This window comes from Chelonia mydas, chromosome 6 (genome assembly GCF_015237465.2).
Source record: "Chelonia mydas isolate rCheMyd1 chromosome 6, rCheMyd1.pri.v2, whole genome shotgun sequence".
Taxonomy (NCBI): domain Eukaryota; kingdom Metazoa; phylum Chordata; order Testudines; family Cheloniidae; genus Chelonia; species Chelonia mydas.
This window is the reverse complement of record NC_051246.2, coordinates 103,915,855-103,938,083: the sequence shown is the minus strand read 5'-3', so window position 1 is coordinate 103,938,083 and position 22,229 is coordinate 103,915,855. Positions and strand designations below refer to the sequence as shown.

The 22,229-nt window shown below is 42.9% G+C and overlaps 1 protein-coding gene and 1 long non-coding RNA gene across 5 annotated transcripts in view; one reads left to right on the top strand and one right to left on the bottom strand.

The window, feature by feature from the left end:
* The window catches only part of LOC119566456, a 42,252-nt gene extending 32,289 nt beyond the window's left edge, over positions 1 to 9,963 (bottom strand). Inside the window, exon 1 of the long non-coding RNA XR_005225591.2 lies at positions 9,509 to 9,963. This is a non-coding gene — a long non-coding RNA (uncharacterized LOC119566456). The remainder of the gene's footprint in view (positions 1 to 9,508) is intronic.
* The window catches only part of ITPK1 (inositol-tetrakisphosphate 1-kinase), a 229,763-nt gene that overhangs the window by 182,395 nt on the left and 25,139 nt on the right, over positions 1 to 22,229 (top strand). For all 4 annotated transcript variants that reach the window (XM_037900861.2, XM_043548511.1, XM_043548510.1 and 1 more), the window contains one exon: positions 20,979 to 21,077. In XM_037900861.2, the coding sequence (XP_037756789.1) occupies positions 20,979 to 21,077 (99 nt within the window). The remainder of the gene's footprint in view (positions 1 to 20,978; positions 21,078 to 22,229) is intronic.

The following is a 22,229-nucleotide window of genomic DNA, read 5'->3' as shown; positions in this document are numbered from 1 at the left end:
TGGGATGTCACCTGGTGTGCTGGGACGCCGCTGAGGCAGGCTGTTCTGCCAGCCTGGGCCCCCTGTTACCTGGTCTTGCTGGGCTAAGCTCCCCAGCCTTTTCCAGCCATGCACACAGGCAGGGCCACGCCCAGCTTACACAGAGAGACAGAGATCCACTCTGGGAAGGCTCAGCTTAAGGGGCTTGCCACAGCACCCAGATATCCTCCCACCCCGGTAGTACAAACCCAAAATTATATGAAATTTGCCTCTTCCCTCAATGTGGAGGAGGGTATGCACAAATTCTTGCCCCCCTTCCCAGTCAGAAATAACATAAACTGGATTATATTGTAAACCAGAAATCAATTTATGAACTATAACAGGTGTATTTTAAGTAGTTAAGGAGATAGCAGACAGAACAAGGCAGATTACTAAGAAAATGAAACATAGCACGCAAACTAAGCTTAATACACTAAAGAAACTGGTTACATGTAAATTCTCACCCTAAATGTGGTTCTAATAATCTTCTTCATAGGCCAGATGCCCTTCCAGCCGGGGTCCAGTTCTTTCCCTCAGTTCAGTCTTAGTTGTTTCCAGCAGTCATCTTGGGTGGGGAAGCAGGGGAGAACTGCCAACCTGGATTACCTCATTCCCCACCCTTAAATAGTATTTGCATAAGGCAGGAGTCCTTTGTTTCCTAGTGTGACCCTCCTTTCCTTACAGTGGAAAATTACAAGAAGTCCCAGATAAAGTTTTAGTATCAGGTGACAAGACCACCTGACTCTGTAGGATCACAGCATCCATGAGTCAGTGGCAGTATGGAGCGTCCACAGGAAGACCAAGCTTTTCAGTCTGTTGTCCTCACTGATGGGCCATCTGCCCTGTCTGGCTTTTCCATTGTTGTACTTGAAATTGTTAGCAGTGGACATCACCCAAAGTAGCATAGTTGAAATACAGATACGTAGTCAATATTCTTAACTTCAGATACAGAAATGATACATGTATACAAATTGGAAAATCACATTCAGTAAATCATAACCTTTCCAATGATATCTCACATGAGCCATCTTGCATAAACTATATCTGTTGTCATATTCATATCATTACATATTCTTTATGAAAATATGCTTATGACATGTCACAGTGGGTGCACAAGTGGTTGGAAAAGCATACTCAGAGTGTGGTTATGAATAGTTCACAATCAAGCTGGAAGGGCATATCGAGTAGAGGCTTGCAGGGACCTGTCCTGTGTCCAGTTCTATTCAATATCTTCATAAATGATTTAGATAATGGCATAGAGATTACACTTATAAAGTTTGCGGATGATACCAAGCTGGGAGAGGGAGAGGTTTCAAGTGCTTTGGAGGATAGGATTAAAGTTCAAAATGATCTGGACAAACTGGAGAAATGGTCTGAAATAAATAGGATGAAATTCAATAGGGACAAATGCAAAGTACTGCACTTAAGAAGGAATAATCAATTGCACAAATGCAAAATGGGAAATGACTGGTTAAGAAGGAGTTCTGCAAAAAAGGATCTGGGGGTTATAGTGGATCACAAACTAAATATGAGTCAACAATGTAATATTGTTGCAAATAAAAAAAAAAAGCAAATATCATTCTGGGATGTATTAGCAAGAGACAGGAGAAGTAATTTTTCCACTCTATTCAGCACTGATAGTGCCTCAGCTAGAGTATTGTGTCCAGTTCTGGGCACCACACTTTGGGAAATATGTGGACAAATTGGAGAAAGTCCAGAGGAGAGCAACAAAAATGATTAAAGATCTAGAAAATATGACCTACAAGGAAATATTGTTTTAATTTGAAAAAGAGATGTGTGAGGGGAGATATAAGTCTTTAGGTATGTAAGACGTTGTAAAGAGAAGGGTGATAAATTGGTCTCCTTAACCACTGAGGGCACGACAAGAAGCAATGAGCTTAAATTGCAGCAAGGAATATTTAAGTGAGACATTAGGAAAAACTTCCTAATGGTAAGAGTAATAAAGCCCTGGAACAAATTACCTAGGGAGGTTGTGGAATCTGTCATTGGAAGTTTTTAAGAACAGGTTAGACAAACACCAGTCAGGAATGGTCTATCTAATACTTAGTCCTGCATCAGTGCAAGGGACTGGAGTAGATGACCTATCCAGTCCCTTCCAATCTGACTTGTCTATGAGGTAGGTTCTCCTCAGTGTGAGTGTCGAGAGACAGTGGTGGGGAAGAAGAGAACCTAAGACAAATCTCTGAGAACAGGAAGATATTTTGAAGGGGCAGTCAGCAAAGTGGGATGAGAACCAGGAGCAGTCAGTCACAGAACCCCTAGGATGAGGGGGTCTGGGGGAGCCATGAATAGTTTGCTGTGTTTAAGGTAGCAGGGAGGTTGAGGGGAAAGAGTTATGGAGAAGTGACCCTTAGACTTGGAAAGGAATATGTCATTAGTGCCTTTTATAAGGGTTGCTATCTCTTTTAATGCATTGAAAAAGGGTACTTCTCTGTCGAGGAAAAAGGGCTTAATAGTTTGCAAAACTCAACTTTCATTTTTAGGAAAACACATTCTGTACTTCATAAATCCTGACTGCCTGATTTCAGATACAACACTGATTCTTGCTATAAAATCCCCTATGATGGATACTCCAATTAAGAAAATAAATTGGTAAATTTCAGTACGTGTTGTGTCTCTATCAGCAGTCTGGAACTACTCATCAAGGCCTGTAAAAGCCCCTCCAGATAATGCAATGCAAAGGAATACAAAGAAACAAGTTTCCAGTCACCGGAAGAGCCTATGCCAGCTGGTTATGCAAGAGCGGGTGATGCAATCTTGGTTTATTGTACTAAGACGAAAGATTCAGTAAGTGGCAGCGTGTCTGTAAATACTGTGCCTACGTTTACATGGAAGAGTACAATACTTTTTGCTCCCTTCAAACAAATAAAATCACATTAGCAAAATTTCTTGAGATTTAATCTTTGCTAAGATGGAAAGAATGATGCAGGGGAATAATTGACTTGGCTTAACATTGGTAAGTGTGTAGTAAAACAACTGGGGACAAACCCACTGCCTTCTAAGGGATTTAGTTTGGGATGCTTATTTATGTGTGTATATCTTCTGTGCCTCTCCTTCCCAGCCCCAAAGATCTTCTTTCCAGGAAGTGGGAGTTCTGACCACATAATTGTTTTTTCTACTACAGTGGCGCTTAAGGACCCCAAGACAAAGATCAGAGCCCCATGGTACTAGAAACTGTACAAACAAATAACAAAAGACAGTATCTGCCACAGACATCTCACAGCTTTAGGGTGCAGACGATATTCAGTAGGTGACTAAACATGCAAAGGAAAGGTAGGAGGACAAGGTAACAGTAAAGACGGGTGCAATTGCATATATTAGTAGTCAGAATGGTCTCCGAAGTCAAATACTGAATGCATTTCCTTAAGAGCATCTAGAACGTACAGCCACATACTCTGCTTTGGGTGGGAATAGGTGTAATATTTCAGTGCAAATTTCATCTGAGTGTGGGGATTCCTGTCCTCTGACTGAATGCAGTAATAGCGTAGGAAGAGTGTTTCTCTGCCACAAAGACCCAACCTCCACCAAAAAGCAGCACCCAGGAGCAAGGGTTTTCCTTGCTGTGGCCACAAGATACATGTGGAAGGAATTTGAATAGGCAGAAAGAGGGGGTATTCTTGCCTCATGCTGAAACAGTGTGATGCTGCCTGATATGATGGATTCATTAAAGATCAGTTTTTAAAAAGAGCAGTCTTGCCAAGGTCAGAAATCTGGCCTGATCTGCTTAGTAAGTGATAATTGCTCAGTTTAAATTTGCCTGGGAAAAACTTTAACTTAGGGCTTCTCTGCGTGGGAAGGGTTTTTTGTTGCCTGCCCCCCAGTATAACTTTATTTTTTTCCAGAATAAATTGTGTTGTGTCCACACCCAAAAGTGGTGGGGTTTTTGAGTTATCAAGCATTTTATCCCGTTTTAATTAATCTGCTTTGGAAGCTATATAACTCTATTCCAGGATGAGTTATACACTTTAAGACTTATGTGACTACACTCCTATTTTAAATTAACATTCCTGCTTCAGACACATCACCTGCTACCATCCCCCACTGCATTTCTTCACACCCGAATCAGCCTGTTTTGACTTGTGTGCCCTCCACTGCTCCAGGGTTGTCTTGACTAGATGTCATCTCCCTTTTTAAATTCTGGCGCGCACACAGGTATGCCCCTTTGCTGTTCCAGCTTGTGGTAAGTTCACATAACTGGAGTCCATTACAGAAGCTATGCCCGTGTGATCCCATTTGGCGTTTCTGGACTTACTTGCTGTCTGGGGAGAGGAGCATGACCACTCCTGTCTTAAAATGAGTCACTGGAACACAAAGCTCTTCAAGCAGCTAGTGGAACAAATGTGGGAGAAGGGGTACTCCCAGGATAGGGTCCACTGCCATACCAGAGCCAAGATGCTCCTGCAGAACTATAAAAATGATAAAGACAAAACCAAGACTTTTGGCAGTGCTCCCAGTGCATGCGCTTCCCAGGAGCACAGGACTGGATTTTTACCAGGAATGCCACTGTGGAATCCCGGTGTGTTGTGGACAGTTTGGAAGGAACCCAGCCTATCCCATACCCCAGTGAAGAGACATTCCTCCAGACAACCCAACCCTGAGCTTAAGATGCAGTCAGAGACAGCACTGCAAATGACTCCTGAGACCCAGGTGGATAGCCAGCCTGACAGTGTTGCAGGGGGGACCTCAACCAGTGAATACTATGTGCTGTATTACAAAAAACTGTCCAGGTACTGACTGTATCAGGGGAGTTAAATAACTTTATTTCTAGGACCACCTGGGAGCTGCCATGTTGGCCAGATACTGCTAATTAGGAAGCCAGACACGCACCTTAGTTCTCTCCTTCCTTAGTTTTTAATATAATCACCACCTCCATCCTCCATTGAGTGATCAAAAGGGCATCTGTACTGGAAAGTTTAAGCTCAAAAGTGTTTTTTTCCATGATATACCAAATCCCTAGATCCCGATAGATGCTGGACGAATCGTGCCAGCCCCCACTCTCCTTCCCTCGCTGTTTAAGGATCCCTCCTCTGCCCAGGAGATAGTGGCTGGCCAAAACCAGATGAATTCTGGGATATCAGGTAAGGAGTCACAGGAGTTTGACCTCAAATCCCAGAATTCCATTAGGTTCCTGTAGGCATCCCACAATTCGATGCAAGAAAAGTCCCAGAATGCATAGAGCCTAGCTATGGAACATCACACTATGGGATATCTGCCCAGAAAGTTGTGCCATTATTTTGAGAAAGTGCAGAGGTGTCTGGATGCAATAATTCACAAAGGCAGTAGCTTAAGATGGCATAAACAAAGTAATGTGAGCACATTCTTCCAGCATAGTTATACCTGTGTAGTTATAGTAGAAAAACATATGCCGACAAAATTGCCCCATGTAGCTACTTGTGAGATGATGAGTCATCCCTGAACTAGAGCCTGATTAAGCCACATGGAGGGATGATTCATTCCTGTGTTAGGCTCTAGGCAATCCGCAAGGTGGTCTGATGACTTTGAGCAGGTATTTAAGCCTCAGAGGCGAAACAGCGCCTGTCTGCTCAACTTAGCCTCATGGCTTGGAATTCTCCTCTACCTGATAGTGGTGACAAACTCCACAGGCCTCATCCTGCTCCAGCCCTGCTCTCAGCCCTACTCTTGCTTTGTCCCACCCTGCTCTTGGCTCCTGATTCCAGGTCTGACCCTTGGCTTTGATAGCTAAGCTCGACTTCCACCGCTTCAACTGCTGAGCCCAACTGCCATCATTCCAACCTCAAGGCCTGACCATCCTCACCTCAGTTTCTGATGACAAGACTTCACACTTTAGTCAACACCTTTTTAAAAAAAAATGCACATTTTACTTGCTTGAGTTGGGCAAGTTTCTCCCCTTTTCCTTGTTTTAAGTGGACCGCATTCCTTCTTACTCAGGACTCCGGTATTCTCCAGATTGCAACAGTCTGTGTAATCTGAGTAATGGTGATGGATAGCATCACTCTTGTCTACACTAAAAAATACCCCTTGGAAATAAGTGCAGAATAGAATCCTTGATTTGTCTGCACTTCCATTTTGACCCATGTAATCCACTTCTCTAGGCATCTGAAATGCATCTAAAGATCTATTCTAGTCTTAATCAGAAATCTCAGAAGGTTCACTAATAAGCACAATGTAAATCTAGCCATTACTTCACCATCACAAAACACAAGCTTCTATGCTAGCTCTGACTTGTTAAGTATAAAAGGAAGTCCCACGTACATTAGAGTTCATTAGCTATACTGATGACTGTTCTTGTTGAGGGCAGTAGGAAGGGAGGATCTCGGCTTTCAGCTAAGTGCAGATTACCTGAAAGCCGTGGTCAGATTTCCATTTGCATATGTTGCTGGCTTTTTAGATTTCTGCTTGAATTCCCCCCCTCCATCCCTATTTATTCACATCTTTTAAATATCTGTCTGAACATTTCTCTCTCTCCGTTGTGTTCTTACTTTTCCATCGTGTTCTTATATTTCACTCCTCGTGACGCAGTGTGAAACACATTAATATCACAATGTGTTTCTTGGAAGCTGCTTTGCATAACAAAGACATACCCATATGAAAACACTAGTCCCCAAATGTGGTAAAGCGTAAGGCTGTAGCAGAGTAGAAATAGGCATGCATTGCACTAATGTGGGGCTGGATCTGAGATACCGCAAAGCTCAGGGATGTTCTGATGTGGGATTTTGCTTTGGGCCCTTCTTGGTAATTCAACAAGAATAATTAACGTTTCGTAATAGTGTCTTTCATCCAAGGATCTAAACATACAGTACAACTATGTATTAACCCTCTCAGATCTCAGTGCACATTCATTTACAGAGGAGTAAATGGAGACCTAGAGGTTAAATTACTTGTCAAGTTTCCACAGAGAGTCAATGACAGGGTCAGGATAGTACACCAGTCCTGACTGCTGTTTCTGTGCTCTAATCGTTCGAGTACAATCCTTTTGGAAATGCTATGTAGGCACTCAGGCAGCATGATAATGGGCACCGTATAGGAACTAGATGGAGATACCACTGAGCTGCTTCTCTGCTTTAAAAAGGTTTTAAAAAAAAAACCTCTTCAGCACTGCCATGGGCCACTTCCTTGCTTCTGCCTTAAATATGCAGTATGTGGGCATGCACTGTGCAGAATAAAAGTGATATTTATAGGGACTATGGGCTGTGCATTCTGTAGTCCCTCTTAAGACTTAGCTGCAGAAATCTCATTAAATTGATCTAGTTAAGGGCTATCAGCCCTCTTAGATTAGAGCTATAAAGAGCTTTATGAGAGTATCTGTTCTTTTTGGATACCCCCTTAGCTTTTGAAAGTGAGCTGTTCTGTTTATGTGCAAGAAGCAGCAGCCTATCTTTTCATGGATATTACCACCAATGTTCTTTTCCCCCCACCCCTTTTCTTGTTAGACAATGTGAGAAACAGAAGGTTTAATTCTTTGGCCATGCTGGTCTAAATGAGGCATTAACTCCATTGAAGTCAAAACGACTTGATGTAAAACAAGCAAGAAAGGAGAATCAGGCCCTGATCCTTCAAGGTTAATCTGGATGATTAGTATCCTAATATGTAGGAAGAGCTATCCTACTGTAAAGTGAAACTTCTCAGGCTGGGCTTTCATTGGTAAGTGGGAATATAGTTGGCACAAAATCCTTTGGCAACAGTCTCGCACTTTCTGCCAGTTTTTAAACTGTTTTTTGGAGTCAGTGGACGTCAGAGGTTATTGAAGGACTGGGGCCTGTCTCTCTCAAACTGGTGTTGAATAAAGAAAAGGAGGACTTGTGGCACCTTAGAGACTAACAAATTTATTTGAGCATAAGCTTTCGTGAGCTACAGCTCACTTCATCGGATGCATTCAGTAGCTTATGCTCAAATAAATTTGTTAGCCTCTAAGGTGCCACAAGTACTCCTTTTCTTTTTGCGGATACAGACTAACACGGCTGCTACTCTGAAACCTGGTATTGAATAGTCTGTCTCCCTAACTACTAATTATTTCTCTGTTGGTCCAGATGGTCTCCACCAAGTGTTTATGAACAGTTTTTTGGGAGGGAGGGGTGCGTGCGTGCATGCATTTGTGAATCCTCTCAGCATGAAGCAGTTATTGAATAATCTCTTCCATTCAGTGGCAGGCAGGAATTCTTAGTGGGGAACAACATGCTGCTATAGCCCTTGCATCAAAGGGGATGCCTGTCCCGTTTTTCTCCACAGGCCAGATTTGATCTACTAATCTCCTAGGTTGGCCTTTTTGTGCACTGTGCTGCTCTTATACAAAGTGCTGTTCTTGGAAGACGAACCTAAGAAGTAAGTATAGAAATGGGCTGTGATGGGAAACAGTAAATACTTTTACTGGAGTGCAAACTGAAGGTAATAACCATCTGCTTGGCTGCAGATGAATTTGCCAGACACGTGCAGGCAGAAGGTACCTGTTTGTGCTGCTGAATTTATTAGGTAGAGTCTAACATTTTATTGACTCCAACAGAATGTTAACTTAACAGGCAGCAGCACATTGGTTGCAATAGAGGCCCAGCAGCAAAGTAGTGTTATATTTAAAAACTACTAAGAAAATGATTCACATGCTGCCGTTGCTAGAAAGGTACAGATAGTTTTCTATAGGAAATTCTCCTGTTTTTTAACAATGTAGTATTTGGGCCGTAAGTTCCTCAGGCAGAGAGTTTATGCCTAGCAAGCTTGGCACTATATAAATAAAAATCCTATTATTAATTAGAGTGGCTGCATAGTTGAGTGATCTGCGCAGGAAACAGGAAGCCAGGAATGCCTCATTTCCACTGTTGTTGACACACTACAGTATTTGTTGTTGTTAAGCTGATTGCTGAACCTCATCATATCTACTTGCCTATCTGTAAATTGGTGATAATGCTTACCAGCCTGCCTACCTCACTGGCATCTTTTAAGTATTAATTAGCCAGTGTTGGCAAAGCACTTTTATATTTCCATCCTTATATCTTCAAAGTGCTAAGTATCACTATTACAGCTTATTAGTACAGCACAGACTATACAATAGAATAGGAGATAGTACCAAAGCCATGTCATAAGTGATCAAGCCTGATAGGCAGTGTATTTGTATAATTATAACATATCTTGGGTTATGTAAAAAGCCAATAGGCTGAAAGACTTTAATTATCTCAGAAGTGCAGTGCCAAGTTCTAGTTCTGTGTCTGATACACTATTTAAAAAAAAAAGTGTGGGAAAGTGTGCGAAATGCAGTACGGCTGTGTTACTGGCATGTTTATCAAGACAGTTAATTAGCTCTGAATAGGTAGAATAACCATTGGGCCTCAGATATTCACACTGAACCCTACAGTCATACCTGAATATAGAAGACAACCTGAGAAGTAGATTTTGCATTGCCTCCCTCTTGGATGTCCTAGATGTCAGTACTTACAATGCCATTGCAATGACCATATCATTAAAGGTATAAACATGGAGACAGAGACTCCTTTGAACTCACCAAATAGGTCTTTTGTTTTTCCTGGAAAATGACTCCTCATCTCAGCCTTTTTTGCTCTTGGCAAACTGGAAATGTTCCGATCTGTGAGAATAATCCCCTTAACTTTCATACAGTTTCACTGCTCTATGGAAATTCTGGCGATTTCAGCAGAAACTGTTTTAGCCTTCTGTTTCCAGGCTCCCTTCTTTTTTTGGAATGTGGAGCATTTTATAAGAGGCCCAGCTCCTTCATGCAGTGTCTGAAAACCACCTGAATACACATCTTCCTCTGGAGAGCTGGTCAGGTTACTCTGGTTCCAGTTGTTATTACACAGCCGCACTGTGGGCCTTCATTCTCTGTTACATGTGGTGTCAACATAGGGTTACCAACTTTCTAATTGCACAAAACCAAACACCCTAGGCCCGCCCCTTCCCTGAGGCCCCACCCTGCACTCACTACATTCCCCCTCCCTTGGTGGCTTGCTGTACCCCAATCTTACTCACTTTCACTGGGCTGGGGCAGGGGGTTGAGGTGTGAGAGGGGGAGAGGGCTCTAACTGGGGGTGCGGGCTCCGGGGTTGGGCCAGAAATGAGGGGTTCAGGGTGTGGGAGGGGAGTCCAAGCTGGGGCAGGAGTTAGGGTGTTGGAGGGGGTGAAGGGTCCAGCTGGGGTGCAGGCTCTGGGGTGGGGCTGGGGATGAGGGGTACAGGAGCGAGCTCCGGGTTTGGGGGGGTCAGGGGGTTGGGGCACGGGCTCACCTTGGGTGGCTCCCAGTCAGCGGTGCAGTGGGGCGAAGGCAGGCTCCCTACCTGTCCTGGCACCGCGCTGTGCCCTGGAAGTGGCCAGCAGGTCCTGCTCCTTGGCAGGGGGACAGGGGTCTCCATGCGCTGCTCTCGCCCTCAGGCACCCCCCCCCCCCAGCTCCCATTGGCCACGGTTCCCAGCCAGTGGGAGTGCGGAGCCAGTGCTCAGGGCAGGGACAGTGCATGGAGCCCCGTGGGCACCCCGCCTAGGAACTGGACCTGCTGGCCGCTTCCAGGGTGCAGCACAATGCCTGGATAGCTAGGGACTAGCCTGCCTTAGTGCCACCGACCAGACTTTCAACAGCCTGGTTGGCAGTGCTGACTGGAGCAGTCAGGGTCCCTTTTCGACCAGGCATTCCAGTCGAAAACTGGACACCTGGCAACCCTATGCCACCATAGACTTGTAAAACACAGTTGAGGAAGATGGCATAGAGTTTTCAGCAGCTCGGTCATGTGACCAAACTCCCTTGGATTTTCCTGATAATCAGCGCTGATTTGGGGGATCATCATAAGAATGTAAACTTAGCCAAAAAATAGCGAGATATTTTGAAGCTTCTACTTTAATATAACTTTTTTTTTTAACTATAAAACCCCTCCATCATTCTGCTCTCTTTCACATGTGTGAGGTGGTGTGTTGCCATTCTGTTCCCCTTCATCGTTGGAAAAATAAGTCTGCCTGATGTCTGATACTAATGCTTCTCTCAGCCTTTCCTGTGATCTGTCTCCCCGACAGGGCGGCTCTACCAATTTTGCCACCCCAAGCAGTCGCAGCCGCGCTGCCGCCGAAAAGCTGCCGCGGCGGGAACAGCAGTGGAGCAGTCACTGAATTGCCGCTGCGGGACACGGACTGCCGCCCCATTCTCAGTGCCGCCCCAAGCTCCTGCTTGGAAAGCTGGTGCCTGGAGCTGGCCCTGCTCCTGAATGAGACAGATCACCTCTCACCTTTTACGTTTCCATGGGATCGCTCTATTGGGTTCTAGTGACCAATGTGTGTTCGCCCCATAGCATATCTTAATTCCAGACATGTCTATGGATGTACTGATCCAGTTCCAATACTTATGAAGCTGAATCACAATGAGTAAGCTGAAAGTTTGTTTGCAGAACATTTATCTTGTTTTAAACGGGCGTGTTTATATGTGAGATAGACATGCACATTTCTAATCAGGAGCAAATTCCCCAAACAGAGTTGCATGAAACATTTGGTACCTTGGAATCTAATCATTCTAGCCATGCAGGAGAAGGGGGGTGGGGAAGTTGCCTTCAACAAGATGTAAAAGGGTAGAAACCTATATTTCTGCCCTGTAGCAGTGGGAAATGCCCTAAAAAAGAGCTATTTGGGCATTGTGGGTTGCAGGACAGGATAAAAAAATTTATGGATGTGTTGGCAGTATCATTTAGACCACAGTTTTTTGAAAGAGCTGTATCTTCAATATTGGAGAAGTCAGCAGGCAATGCTGACAGGGAAAGTTGTACCTAGGGGTGATGGTGCTGACTTTCCTTTCTCGTCAGCTCTATTTCCCCTTAAGTGTCTCCTACCCCAACCCCCAAGTTTAACGTGATTTTGCCTTGTTCTAAAACCATCCTTGACAGCCCTGAACTGTGATAGTTATAGTAGGTTTATATATTATTATGAGTTTATAATCCTGTTGTCTTTACTTTCAGGTATGGGTTTTAACTTTCCCACTAGTATTCAGAGGTTCCAAATAATGCCCATTCATTTTTGGTAGAGACTTGTGCTTATGTGGGTTTTCAGTTACATGTAGATACTCCATGCAAAATTGTAGCATTAATAGTGTTAAAGTTGAGGAATCCAACCCACAAAGCTAAGTAGAACTCTGCCCCCTTGTGTCTTTGAATTAAGGCACCAAATTCAGACTTAGTGTAACTCTCTTGCCTTCTCGCAGTGGAGTTGCACCATGGAATAAATTCAGCCAATGTCTTTAATTCATTGTATTAATTAATAATTTATCTATAATACAATCTGGAATTTCTTATGTAGCCTTGCAGTAAGGTGCCGACGATACCGATCTTAAGACTTGACTTGATTTTTAAGCCTCAGTACTATTACAAACCAAAGTATATTTGAACAAAATCTGTTCTGCTGGTGTTGAGTTGTGCACCAGAAATACTGAGTGGAATTTATGGAACAAATAAGAGCGTTTGGGAGTATTTTTTTTTAACACTGCTCGAAAATGGCTGAATAGATTTTTCTGAAACTTAAAAAAAAAAAAAAAAAAAAAAAGCCTCTTGGCTTAGGTGTGACTTTTTAAATTTTATTTATGATCAGATCCATTTTTGTAGCAGAAATCTTATAAAACTTGTTTTACAACTTAAGAGATATCAGTATTATACAGAAATACACAATTATAAATTGACCTATGGAAGGCCTTAAAGCTACATTGACAAGACTTGCTACCAGTCTCTTTCTTCTTTGTGGTATTGATTACATAGTGTGGTTGATGCTTCTCATCTTCTCCTTCTGTCTTTTTAGTAGATAGTGTCAATTAAAGTCTTTCATCTCATGTTGAGACCCAAGCTTCTAGTTTTTCTTGCATTTAGGCATTTAACACGTTTATTAGTTGCCGTATCAAAACTCTACACAATATTAAGATTTTCTTCTCCTTCCTCCCGTCTGTTTTACTTATTTTTATATCTTAATCTTGAGTTTAACTTTGACTGTTGTTGAAGAGATTTCTCTTTCTTAGTATTCAAAAAAATTTACATAAAAAATTCCATTTGTGAAAGCTGTGAGCAACTGCAAAAGGGGGCGTTCTGATGAAAGCTGTGTTTCAAATTTAACTATGGCTGTCACTATAGTAACTATATAATGATTCCATGTATTCTGAATGAGGAGGAGACCATCGTATAGCCTATATCTGCACCTCAATTAAACACCTGTGGCAGGGCTCAGGCTGCAGGTCTGTAAAATTGCAGTTTAGACGTTTGGGCTCGGGCTGGAGCCCAAGCTCTGAGACCCCAGGAAGGGGAGAATTCTAGAGCCCAGGATCCAACCCAGCCTGAACGTCTACGCCGCAAGTTCAAAGCCCGACAGCCCAACTCCTGTGAGACGGGCCAGCCACAGGTGTTTAATTGCAGCGTAGACATACCCTTGGTGGTTTAAAATGAGAAACCCTCAACCTAAAGTAAACTGGCTACTATCAAAGGAAATCTGCTAGGTTTTTTTCCAGCTGAAAGTGAACTCCAGGGGCGGGGGAAGCGTTTGTTGAAGTTCACCTTTCCTCCACATGGTGTATTAGGACAACGATATGTGGCACTGACTAGATCAATAGCTACACGTCCTTCATAACCCCATGGGTGTGGAGTGCAGTTGTGGCAGTCTGTGAAAGTGATAATGAAATGCAGTTTACTGGAAAACTCCAGGTTTAAGCTTCTTGAAGTCACAGGGCCAAGTATTCTGTCGATTTAAAGAAGGGCTTTTCTCTGGTAAAGACTGAGGATTCAGAACTGTTGTTCCTTCTAACAAATCTCTTGTGATTGTTACTTTTGATTTGGGAGCCTTTGAGAGTGAATAAACTGAACCAGTGGTACTGAGTTATGGAAACTGCCTATTTATTTTAATGACTGTTTACAAAGGAGGCCAAGACTTCAGGAGCATTCCCTTTACTGTATATTGTGTGTATTTTATCATACAGAAGTAACTCACCCTATTTCTTCAAAGCAGTCCCCACAGCCTCTACAGCCAAATGTAGAGACTCACAGGAAAGCTGTTGCCATCTTTATAACTAGCTAGGAAAAAAAGATGGTAAATAAGCAGCACCAAGCTCTTTCAGAAAGGTGGATTGTGTAAATAAACAGTTTGGCTCTCAGAGTTGTGTTACAGATTGAGTCTTTCTGGTGGATCTGTAGAGATTAGTTTTTTGGCAGCTAAAATTCACAGATTAAAACTGTCTATGGGGCAGTGTGTTAATTTGCTATAATAACCTTAATAATGATTTGCATTTCTGTAGTGCCTTTCATCTAAGTAGCTCAGAGTTTTGAGAGCCCTTTTTACTTAAGCCTCACAACACCCATGTGAGGTTAGTATTCTCCTCATATGCAGATGGGGAATCTGAGGCACAGCTAAGGGAAGTGATTTAGCCAGTTGCACAGTGAAGCAGTGGTGGTGCTGGGACTAGAACACAGGTCTCCTGGTTCTCTATTCTATTCTTTAATCACTCGGCAGTGAAGATTTAAGGGAGGCTGTTGTGACTATGGGTCTGGATGCTGGAGTCCGGAGCATTAGTGGTGTTGGTGTCTCAGTGCATTATTTCCAGTCACAGGCTTTGCAGTACCCTGATAAGAAATCCCTGGCCTTTAGAAGGAGAACTAATCCTTTTTTGTACTTGGATTGGGATAAATAAAGCCACTTGGTTGCACCTTGTATGGTCATGATGAAGCTTTCAGTGTTTTTGCTGGAGGTTCCCCCCGTAGAAAGCTGTTCTTCTCTTTTAAAAGCTACTTAGCTGAAAGCTTCAGAAGATGCTACAGCCATAGCCCTAGGCATGTTAATTGTTCTCATCCTAGCTTGACTTTTCTAGACATGATAGATGGGAGGCACTCGTGGAGCTTCCAGAAATAGTTGCTCCACACGAATGGGTAGTAAGAACTTGAGATCAGAATTCTTCTCTGGAAAAGTGTGTCTCTGTATCCACTTTGCCATCATACTATGTCTGCAGTACTTGGATTCTGCTGATATTTTTTTTGACGTGTTGATACTTTGCTTCACAAATCTTAAGGATCATAGAAGTTAGAGAAGTTGTATCATCTGGTGCTTTGTCCAGTTTGGTTTTTATAGTCCCAAGCATTGAGACTTCCACCACATCTCACTGCCAGAAAAAAATTTTCCTGACCAATATTCAATCTACATTTTTCTTTTTTATTAATTGCATTTCATTGCTTGTAGCAGTATCCTTGCATGTCACCCAAAATAATTCCCTTCTTGGTGTTTATACCCCTCCGGTTCTCTATCGCCCTCCACTCCTCTTATTTGTTGTTTGGGCAAGTTATTCTTCTACCCTTTCTTCATAGGTCAGTTTCTCCAGCTCCCAGATCATTTTTTGGCTTCCACGTGAACTACCTCCAATTTTTCTATCTTTCTGAGAAAGTGATACCCAGAACTGAATGTCAGATTCCAGGTGCAGCAGAGCCATAGAGAGAGAGAGCCAGAGAATGCTACATCGTCACTTGCTGCCTGTTGGTATATGCAGCCCGCTTTCCCAAACACACTTATCACCTGCATCTGACCTGCAACCAAAGTGGGAAGGGGGTAGAGCAGTGGTTCTCAACCTATTTACCATTGTGGGCCACGTATGCAGCTCTGTGTGTGTTATGTGGGTCCCATCCACACAATATATATACTACCTGTATGGCCCTGACGATGTCACATGGGCCGAAGCAGTGTGCTGATTGGACCGCAGGTTGAGAACCCCTTGGGTAGAACAATGGAAGGAAAAGAAATGATGATGAAAAGAGACTGGGAAAGAAGGAGGGGGAGAGACAGAGAGAGAACAAAATTTTAAAAATGGGGTAGGGGAGGGAAGGAGCCTTGTCAGAGTAGAGTCTTGAAGAGAAAGAGGAAGGGGGGGGGGGGAGTAGAGAAAATATAGTCTGAGCGAAAGCAGATGCTGCAGAAAACATATCAAGATATAAAATGAAAAATAAGGACAAAGGGGGGAGAGAACAAGAAGGCACATTGATATTTCAGCTGTGATTTAATGGTCGTGCTGTTTCAAATAGCAATGACAAAAATTCTAAAACTATATCCAGCACTGGGTTGGATGCAAGACTAACCCTCTACCCCCTTTAGATGTAGTGAAGGTGAGCCTCTCAGGCTTGATCCACGTCAGTATTCTTTTTCTTGCTTTGTTTGTTTTCTTTGTTTTAAGTTGACATTTTCTCTGATCTGGCCAAGTGGCATCCTGGTTGTGTTTCCAAATTCAGGTCTCTGACATAGGCTGCCATTGTACTAAAAACAAACAAAAGAGCCTTCTGTAATGCCCAGTTCAGAGTGAGTAAAAACAGGGCTTAAGAACTTAGTGAGTCTCTTACATCATGGCATTCCTTCGATTTTTAAAGAGATCTCTTCACTGACTTCCTTGTTTTAGTAAATGCTGAGGAAAGATATTGTTAACAATTCTGTTTATCAGGGATTGAATTTATTATCTTTTCTTTAATCATTATTATAAATAAATTAGCCCTGAGGATTTCCAGGAGAAAAGAATCCTAGATTGTAGTTCCCCTGCAGTCAGTGGTTAGTGCTTAACAATATTCTTTAGATATTGGAGCCAGTAAATGTTTAGGTTTTGTAGTAAGAAAAATGAACATTTAAAAATGGTCCCTCCTTATTTAACAGCTCTGCTCCCTCTTGCTTCAGTTATCGTAGGTCATCCATAAACCACGGTGACTTGCATGGATGGAGCTGGGAAATGGGACATATGTCTACACAGCAACTAGACACCCGCGGCTGGCCTGTGCCAGCCGACTCAGGCTCTCAGGGCTTGGGCTGCAGGGTTGTTTTTGTTGCTGTGTAGACTTCCATGCGCAGGCTGGAGCCTGAGCTCTGAGACCCTGCCATTTGTTCAGTAGCAGAGGACAAAAGATTATATTGTCCTTCAAAACGGTCAGTATTTCTGTTGGATGACCAATGCTCTTCGTTATGGTCTGATCAGAACTGCTTGACATTTTTCCTTGGAATATTTCTTTTGATGAAAAATGGCCTTTTTTCCATAACCATTTTCAATTCTTTTAAAATTTTCCAGCGTGTGGATGAAAATATAAAACTGAAAATTGTTTGGCTTTTGAAAACCACCAAAACAAGTGGTGTTTGTTGGGGAAAAAATGGAAAATTTTGATGAATTTTTTTTTTAAATGTGCAGCAAATACTTATCATTTTCTGACCAGCCATAGTTCTGATAATTGAATCTTTATGCATGATGGGAGGCAGAAGGAACCCACTTTGACTTTAAAATCCCAAGCTGCGTGCTCAGGGCTGGAATTCAGAAAAATCACTTGTACATTAAGGCAATTTTGTATTTAGCCATTGTGAGAGAGTGAACAATGAATCCTCCCCAGATCTACCATTGAAAAACATTCTTTGGCAATCACACTTTAACGTGAAGCTCTAATCTGAAAAGTGACTGTAAAAGTGGCACCATCTCCTGTTATCCGTGTGTACTGAGTTATATCTACTCACTTTCCTGACAAAACTAAATTTAACATAACTACTTTTTACTTCTATTAGACATGCAGAACTAACACAGCTCTGGAAGAGGTGAGGTAGGTGTGTATATTGGGGAGGTGGCATCTTCTTTTAGAAGATCTCAAAGCACTTTAAAAACATAATTACTTAGTCCTCAGTAGACCTTTCTGAGTAATGCAAATAATTATTATCCTCTTGTTTACAGATAGGACTAATAATGCCCCAGTGTCACAGAGTGAGTCCGTGGCAGAGCCAGGAATAGAACACAGGACTCCTGACTCCCATTCCTCTGCTCTCATCTCTAGACCAGTTCTTGTTATGGCCATTGTTATCCCTCTTGGTGGTGGTTTCCTGTGGCAACCGGAAACCATTTTTTGACTGAGAAACAGAGAGAACATCCAATAATGCCCGATGCTGGAATGCATTGCCACAATGGGTTAAATGTACCTTGAGGTGCTTGTTTACACAGGGTTTGGCTTATATGACATAACTGGGTCTCTCAGTTTCATGCTGATGAGAATCAGGATCGAGATCAGTCATCAAACACTAAATTTGCATACTGTCTCACATGAGTTCTGATGCTGAGCAGCTGCACCGAGCTTGCTTTCCCTCTGATAACGGAGGCTTGGTGGAGAAAGCAGGATGCTTACATCAGAAAGCTGTGGAGCATGTGTGCAGCCACAGAAAAGACAGTAATTGGTGACTAGCAGCTGTTTTTATTTTATTTTATTTTATTGAAAAAAAAAACAACCACTTTTAAAATCTGCAATATGTGCAGTTAATTTCTGAGAAGTAGCTTTCTGTGCTTGAGGCCAGGCTGGGATCTTAAGCTTGGGTGGGGGGCAGTGCTTTCCCACTGAGTTATAGGTCTGCTCCAATGGATTCAGCAAGCAAGAGTCCTGCCCTTGATGGTGGTGTGGGGAGGATTGGGGGACTTACTGTCATCCAAATCAGCAATTCAGAAGCATCAGGACCACTCTGAAGTTCTAGCAGTTTTCATTTTCTCTTTCATTCTTTGTTGATCCAGCTGGTTCTTTTAAGCACTGAAGTTAAAGAAATTATAAGGACTTCTCTCTTGCCCCCTCCCCATGTGTCATGTGACTGGCAAGAACATTGCAGCGTACCAATATCAATTGCTAGTTAGCATGGGAAATAAATGGAAGGAAGTGAGATGGAATCCTATATCCTTTTGAATATACTCGCTGAAAGCAAGAGTTATTTGTGAGCTTCAAGCATATGGGTGAGAAAACAGCCAAAGCCAAAGTTGTTCCCACCTGTCCATAAACTAAATCTGATTCCTCAAATTAATCCAAGTAAAGAAACTTTGCTCTGGCAGAAGCTTGTAAATATTACAGTACCTGTCATTTTTGGATGCTGTTTTCTGTTTTCATAGCTATGAGCTGAAAGCTTTGAAGTGTGGGAAGTTTTGTTTTGACTTTTAGAAATTGACCTCAAAGCATCAATCTCTTTATACATCTGCTCCTTTCAGGCTACATGAAAATAGACCCTTAATTTTTTCAGGCAAAAACTTATGATAACAGCATGGTTTAATGGTGAGAACTATAAACCAGGAACTCCTGAGGTATAATCCCAGCTCCAATGCCCACTCTCTCTGTAAGCTTTAATGCTTAATTTTTCCCATTTGTAAGCTGGTGGCAAGGTTATACCTATCCTCAGAGGAGTAGGAGGATTAATTTAGTCAATGTTTGTAAAGAAATGTCCAGATGTAAAGCGCCATGTAAATACTAAGAATTACAATGCTCATCTTTTAGACACTACGTTATTGAGAACAGACAGTGTCCTTTTATTCTGTTTGTGCAGTGCCTATGACAGAGACCTCAACATGGTTAGCCGTTCTGAGCTATCACAATAACAAAGATGAATAGTAATAATTACATGTTAGCTTCACTTACTGCCAAGCCAAATTTCTGGTTGATCCAAAAATGTAAATTATTTCTGACAGATGTACTGGTAACAATCTTTCTCCTCCTCCTCCTATGTTGGTCTCCAGCTGATATTCAGAGATGAAGCCTTCATTATTGCCGTTGAACTCTACTCTTTATTGTCATTTTTTGTTTGGTTACGAGTTGTTGTTTTTTTAAACCCTCCTAATTAGCAGTGCTTAACTTCGGGCTTGTCTTTACTGCAAAGTTAACAAGTTACAACTTAGTGTTGCCCCTAAGTCAACTCCTATCCACACACAAAACCTTTAACTCAAAGGGTCGATCTTCACTGCAGACTTAAGTCAGGCTCTTACTTCCATATTGTCCCTAGCTCCTATCCACACACACACAACCCTCTCACCTGAGTGTGGTGGCCCTTTCTAGTCGGGTGATGTGAATTGGATAGGATAGCCCCGAAATGCAGAGTTCAAGTCCTGATCCTAGGCTGAATGATTCCAGGACATCTTTTATCCTGGATTCCCTGTGGCACTGCTCAGTGCTTGCCCAAGGCTCAGGGGCAGTGCCAGTCTCTTGCCAGTGGTGGGACGAGGGCTGAGGTGGACCTTAGCACCCCCAACCCCCGCCTCGAGGCCCCACCCCCGCTCCTCCTCTCCCCTTCCCACTGAGGCCCTGCCGCCAGGCCAGGATCTGGAGCTGAGCAGTAGTAAGAGCTGCCCAGGCTCGAAGGGAAGAAGAGGAATGGGGTGGAGCCTTGGAGGCAGCGGGGCTCCTGCAGGTGTCCCATTTTTGCCTTTTGAAAAGGTGGTCACTCTGCTTTCAACCCAGGATACCTGACTCATCTGGGGCTATAGGCTAAAGCCTATATGCTGCTTACACTTGGGCTGGTAACCCCCCAACTTTGCAGTGTGGATGCAGGCTAATCAATTCTGCCACTACTAGTCCTTGCCTTCTCCCCCCATTACCCCAACTCCCACCCCCATGTGCCCAGAAGGACAGACGAGTTCTCACACAATTCACTAGGAAAGAATCCTAGAGAGGCTCAGCTTACTGCGATGCTAGTACTCGTGGGATATGACCACAGAAGTCCTACAGCAGCAGTGTGGCTACAATTAAGTTGACATACTAAAGTCTGGCTTTGCAGTGTGGCTGCTCATATGTGGGCTAGGCTAACCTGGGTTCTGATCACCTGGAGTTAAGATATGCAGTCACTTAGACTCTTGAGAATTTTACCTTAAAGCAATAGTTTGTGAGCCAAGATTTGGGCTCTGTTCTGTGCTGTGTCCTTGGGTGCGTAATATGCAGCTAAATTTTCAAAAGTGGGCAGTGATTCTGTGTGGCTGCTTGTGAACATTTTGTCCTTTCATTTCTGTTTCCTTCAAAGAGAGTCTGTAAATTGGGGCCTTTATCCATTCTAAGGATCCCAGAGTCCCAAATCCATGTTTGATGAATGATCTTACAAGTGTTCTGCTTTAATCTCTTAGTGGAATAACTAGGAAGGAAAACAGCTACTGTGGAGAGAGCTGGTAATGACCTGAACTGGGAGGCAAAAGCTCCAGATTTCCATTTGACTCCTCTTTTTGTCTTGCAGATGAGAGGATCTGTTCACCACCCTTTATGGAGCTGACAAGCGCCTGTGGAGAAGACACCTTGCAGGTCATAGAGAAGAATGGACTAGCATTCCCATTCAGTATGTAAACAGGCTTTTTTATCACTTCTCCTAGTATATTCTGAACATTCGTCCTTTAAGAACACTGTAACCAATGTAGAACTGCATGATTCTTTGTCAGGGACACCAGAACCTTTCTATAATTAGCACTGTTAAACTGAACAGTTGGTGTATAGAATAATGTCTCTCCCCACAAGCTTTTGAAGAGCTCCATACAGATGTTCTCTACCTCAAACACCTCACTTCGGTAAACAACGCTATGTTCCTGGGAAATGCTCATAGTTCTAACAGTTATACTGCTGTCTTGAACCTGCTCAGGAGCTTGCTCCCACCAGCCATGTTTGCTATTTTTCCTCAAGAGAATAATTTTTCCCCCTACCCCAAAATCCAGATGGAAAATATGCCCTTTAAATGCCAGGAAATTAAATATAATAATAATAAAGTGTGTAAGGCAGGTTTGAGGGGCTGCAGCCTCAGGCAGCTGCAGGAAGCTGATTGTCTCATTGTAACAGACATCCACACTGAGACTTTTTTTTATTCCTTTCCTCATTTGATACGGTCAGTGTAAAATGAACAGAAGTGGTGTCTGCTCTGTGTCTTAGCCCCCTGTATTAGGCTATGGCTACATAACGAGGCTTTTAGCGACATGGCTGTGCCGCTACAGCTGTGCTGCTAAAAGGCACGCTGTGTAGCTGCTGTGTGTCTGCCGGAGAGCGCTCACCTGCCAACAAAAAACTTCCACCCCCCATGAGCAGCAGCAGCTTTGTCAGCAGGAGAACGCTCCTGCCAACAAAGCGCTGTTCACACTGGCGCTTTTCATTGGTAAAAATTTTATTGTTCAGGGGTGTGTGTTTTTTTTTAACACCCCTGAAAGACAAAAGTTTTGCCGACGAAGTGCCAGGGTAGACAAACCGTTAAGGTGCAGTACTTTGTTTGTAAGGTGCTAAGGTAAAACAATTGTCGTATTGCCTGGCTGCCCTCTTCTCCCCAAAATGAGATGCAGATCTCATGAAGTTATATTGTGAAGCAACACCCTATAGCTAATTGAATGATTTTGACTCCCCACTTCATTCACATTATAGACTGGCTAACAGCAGTCTGGTTCTGCAGCACTGAGTGAGATGGTCAAACTGCAAAGCAGTGGTTCCCAGCCACTCGTACTGCAATTTTGAC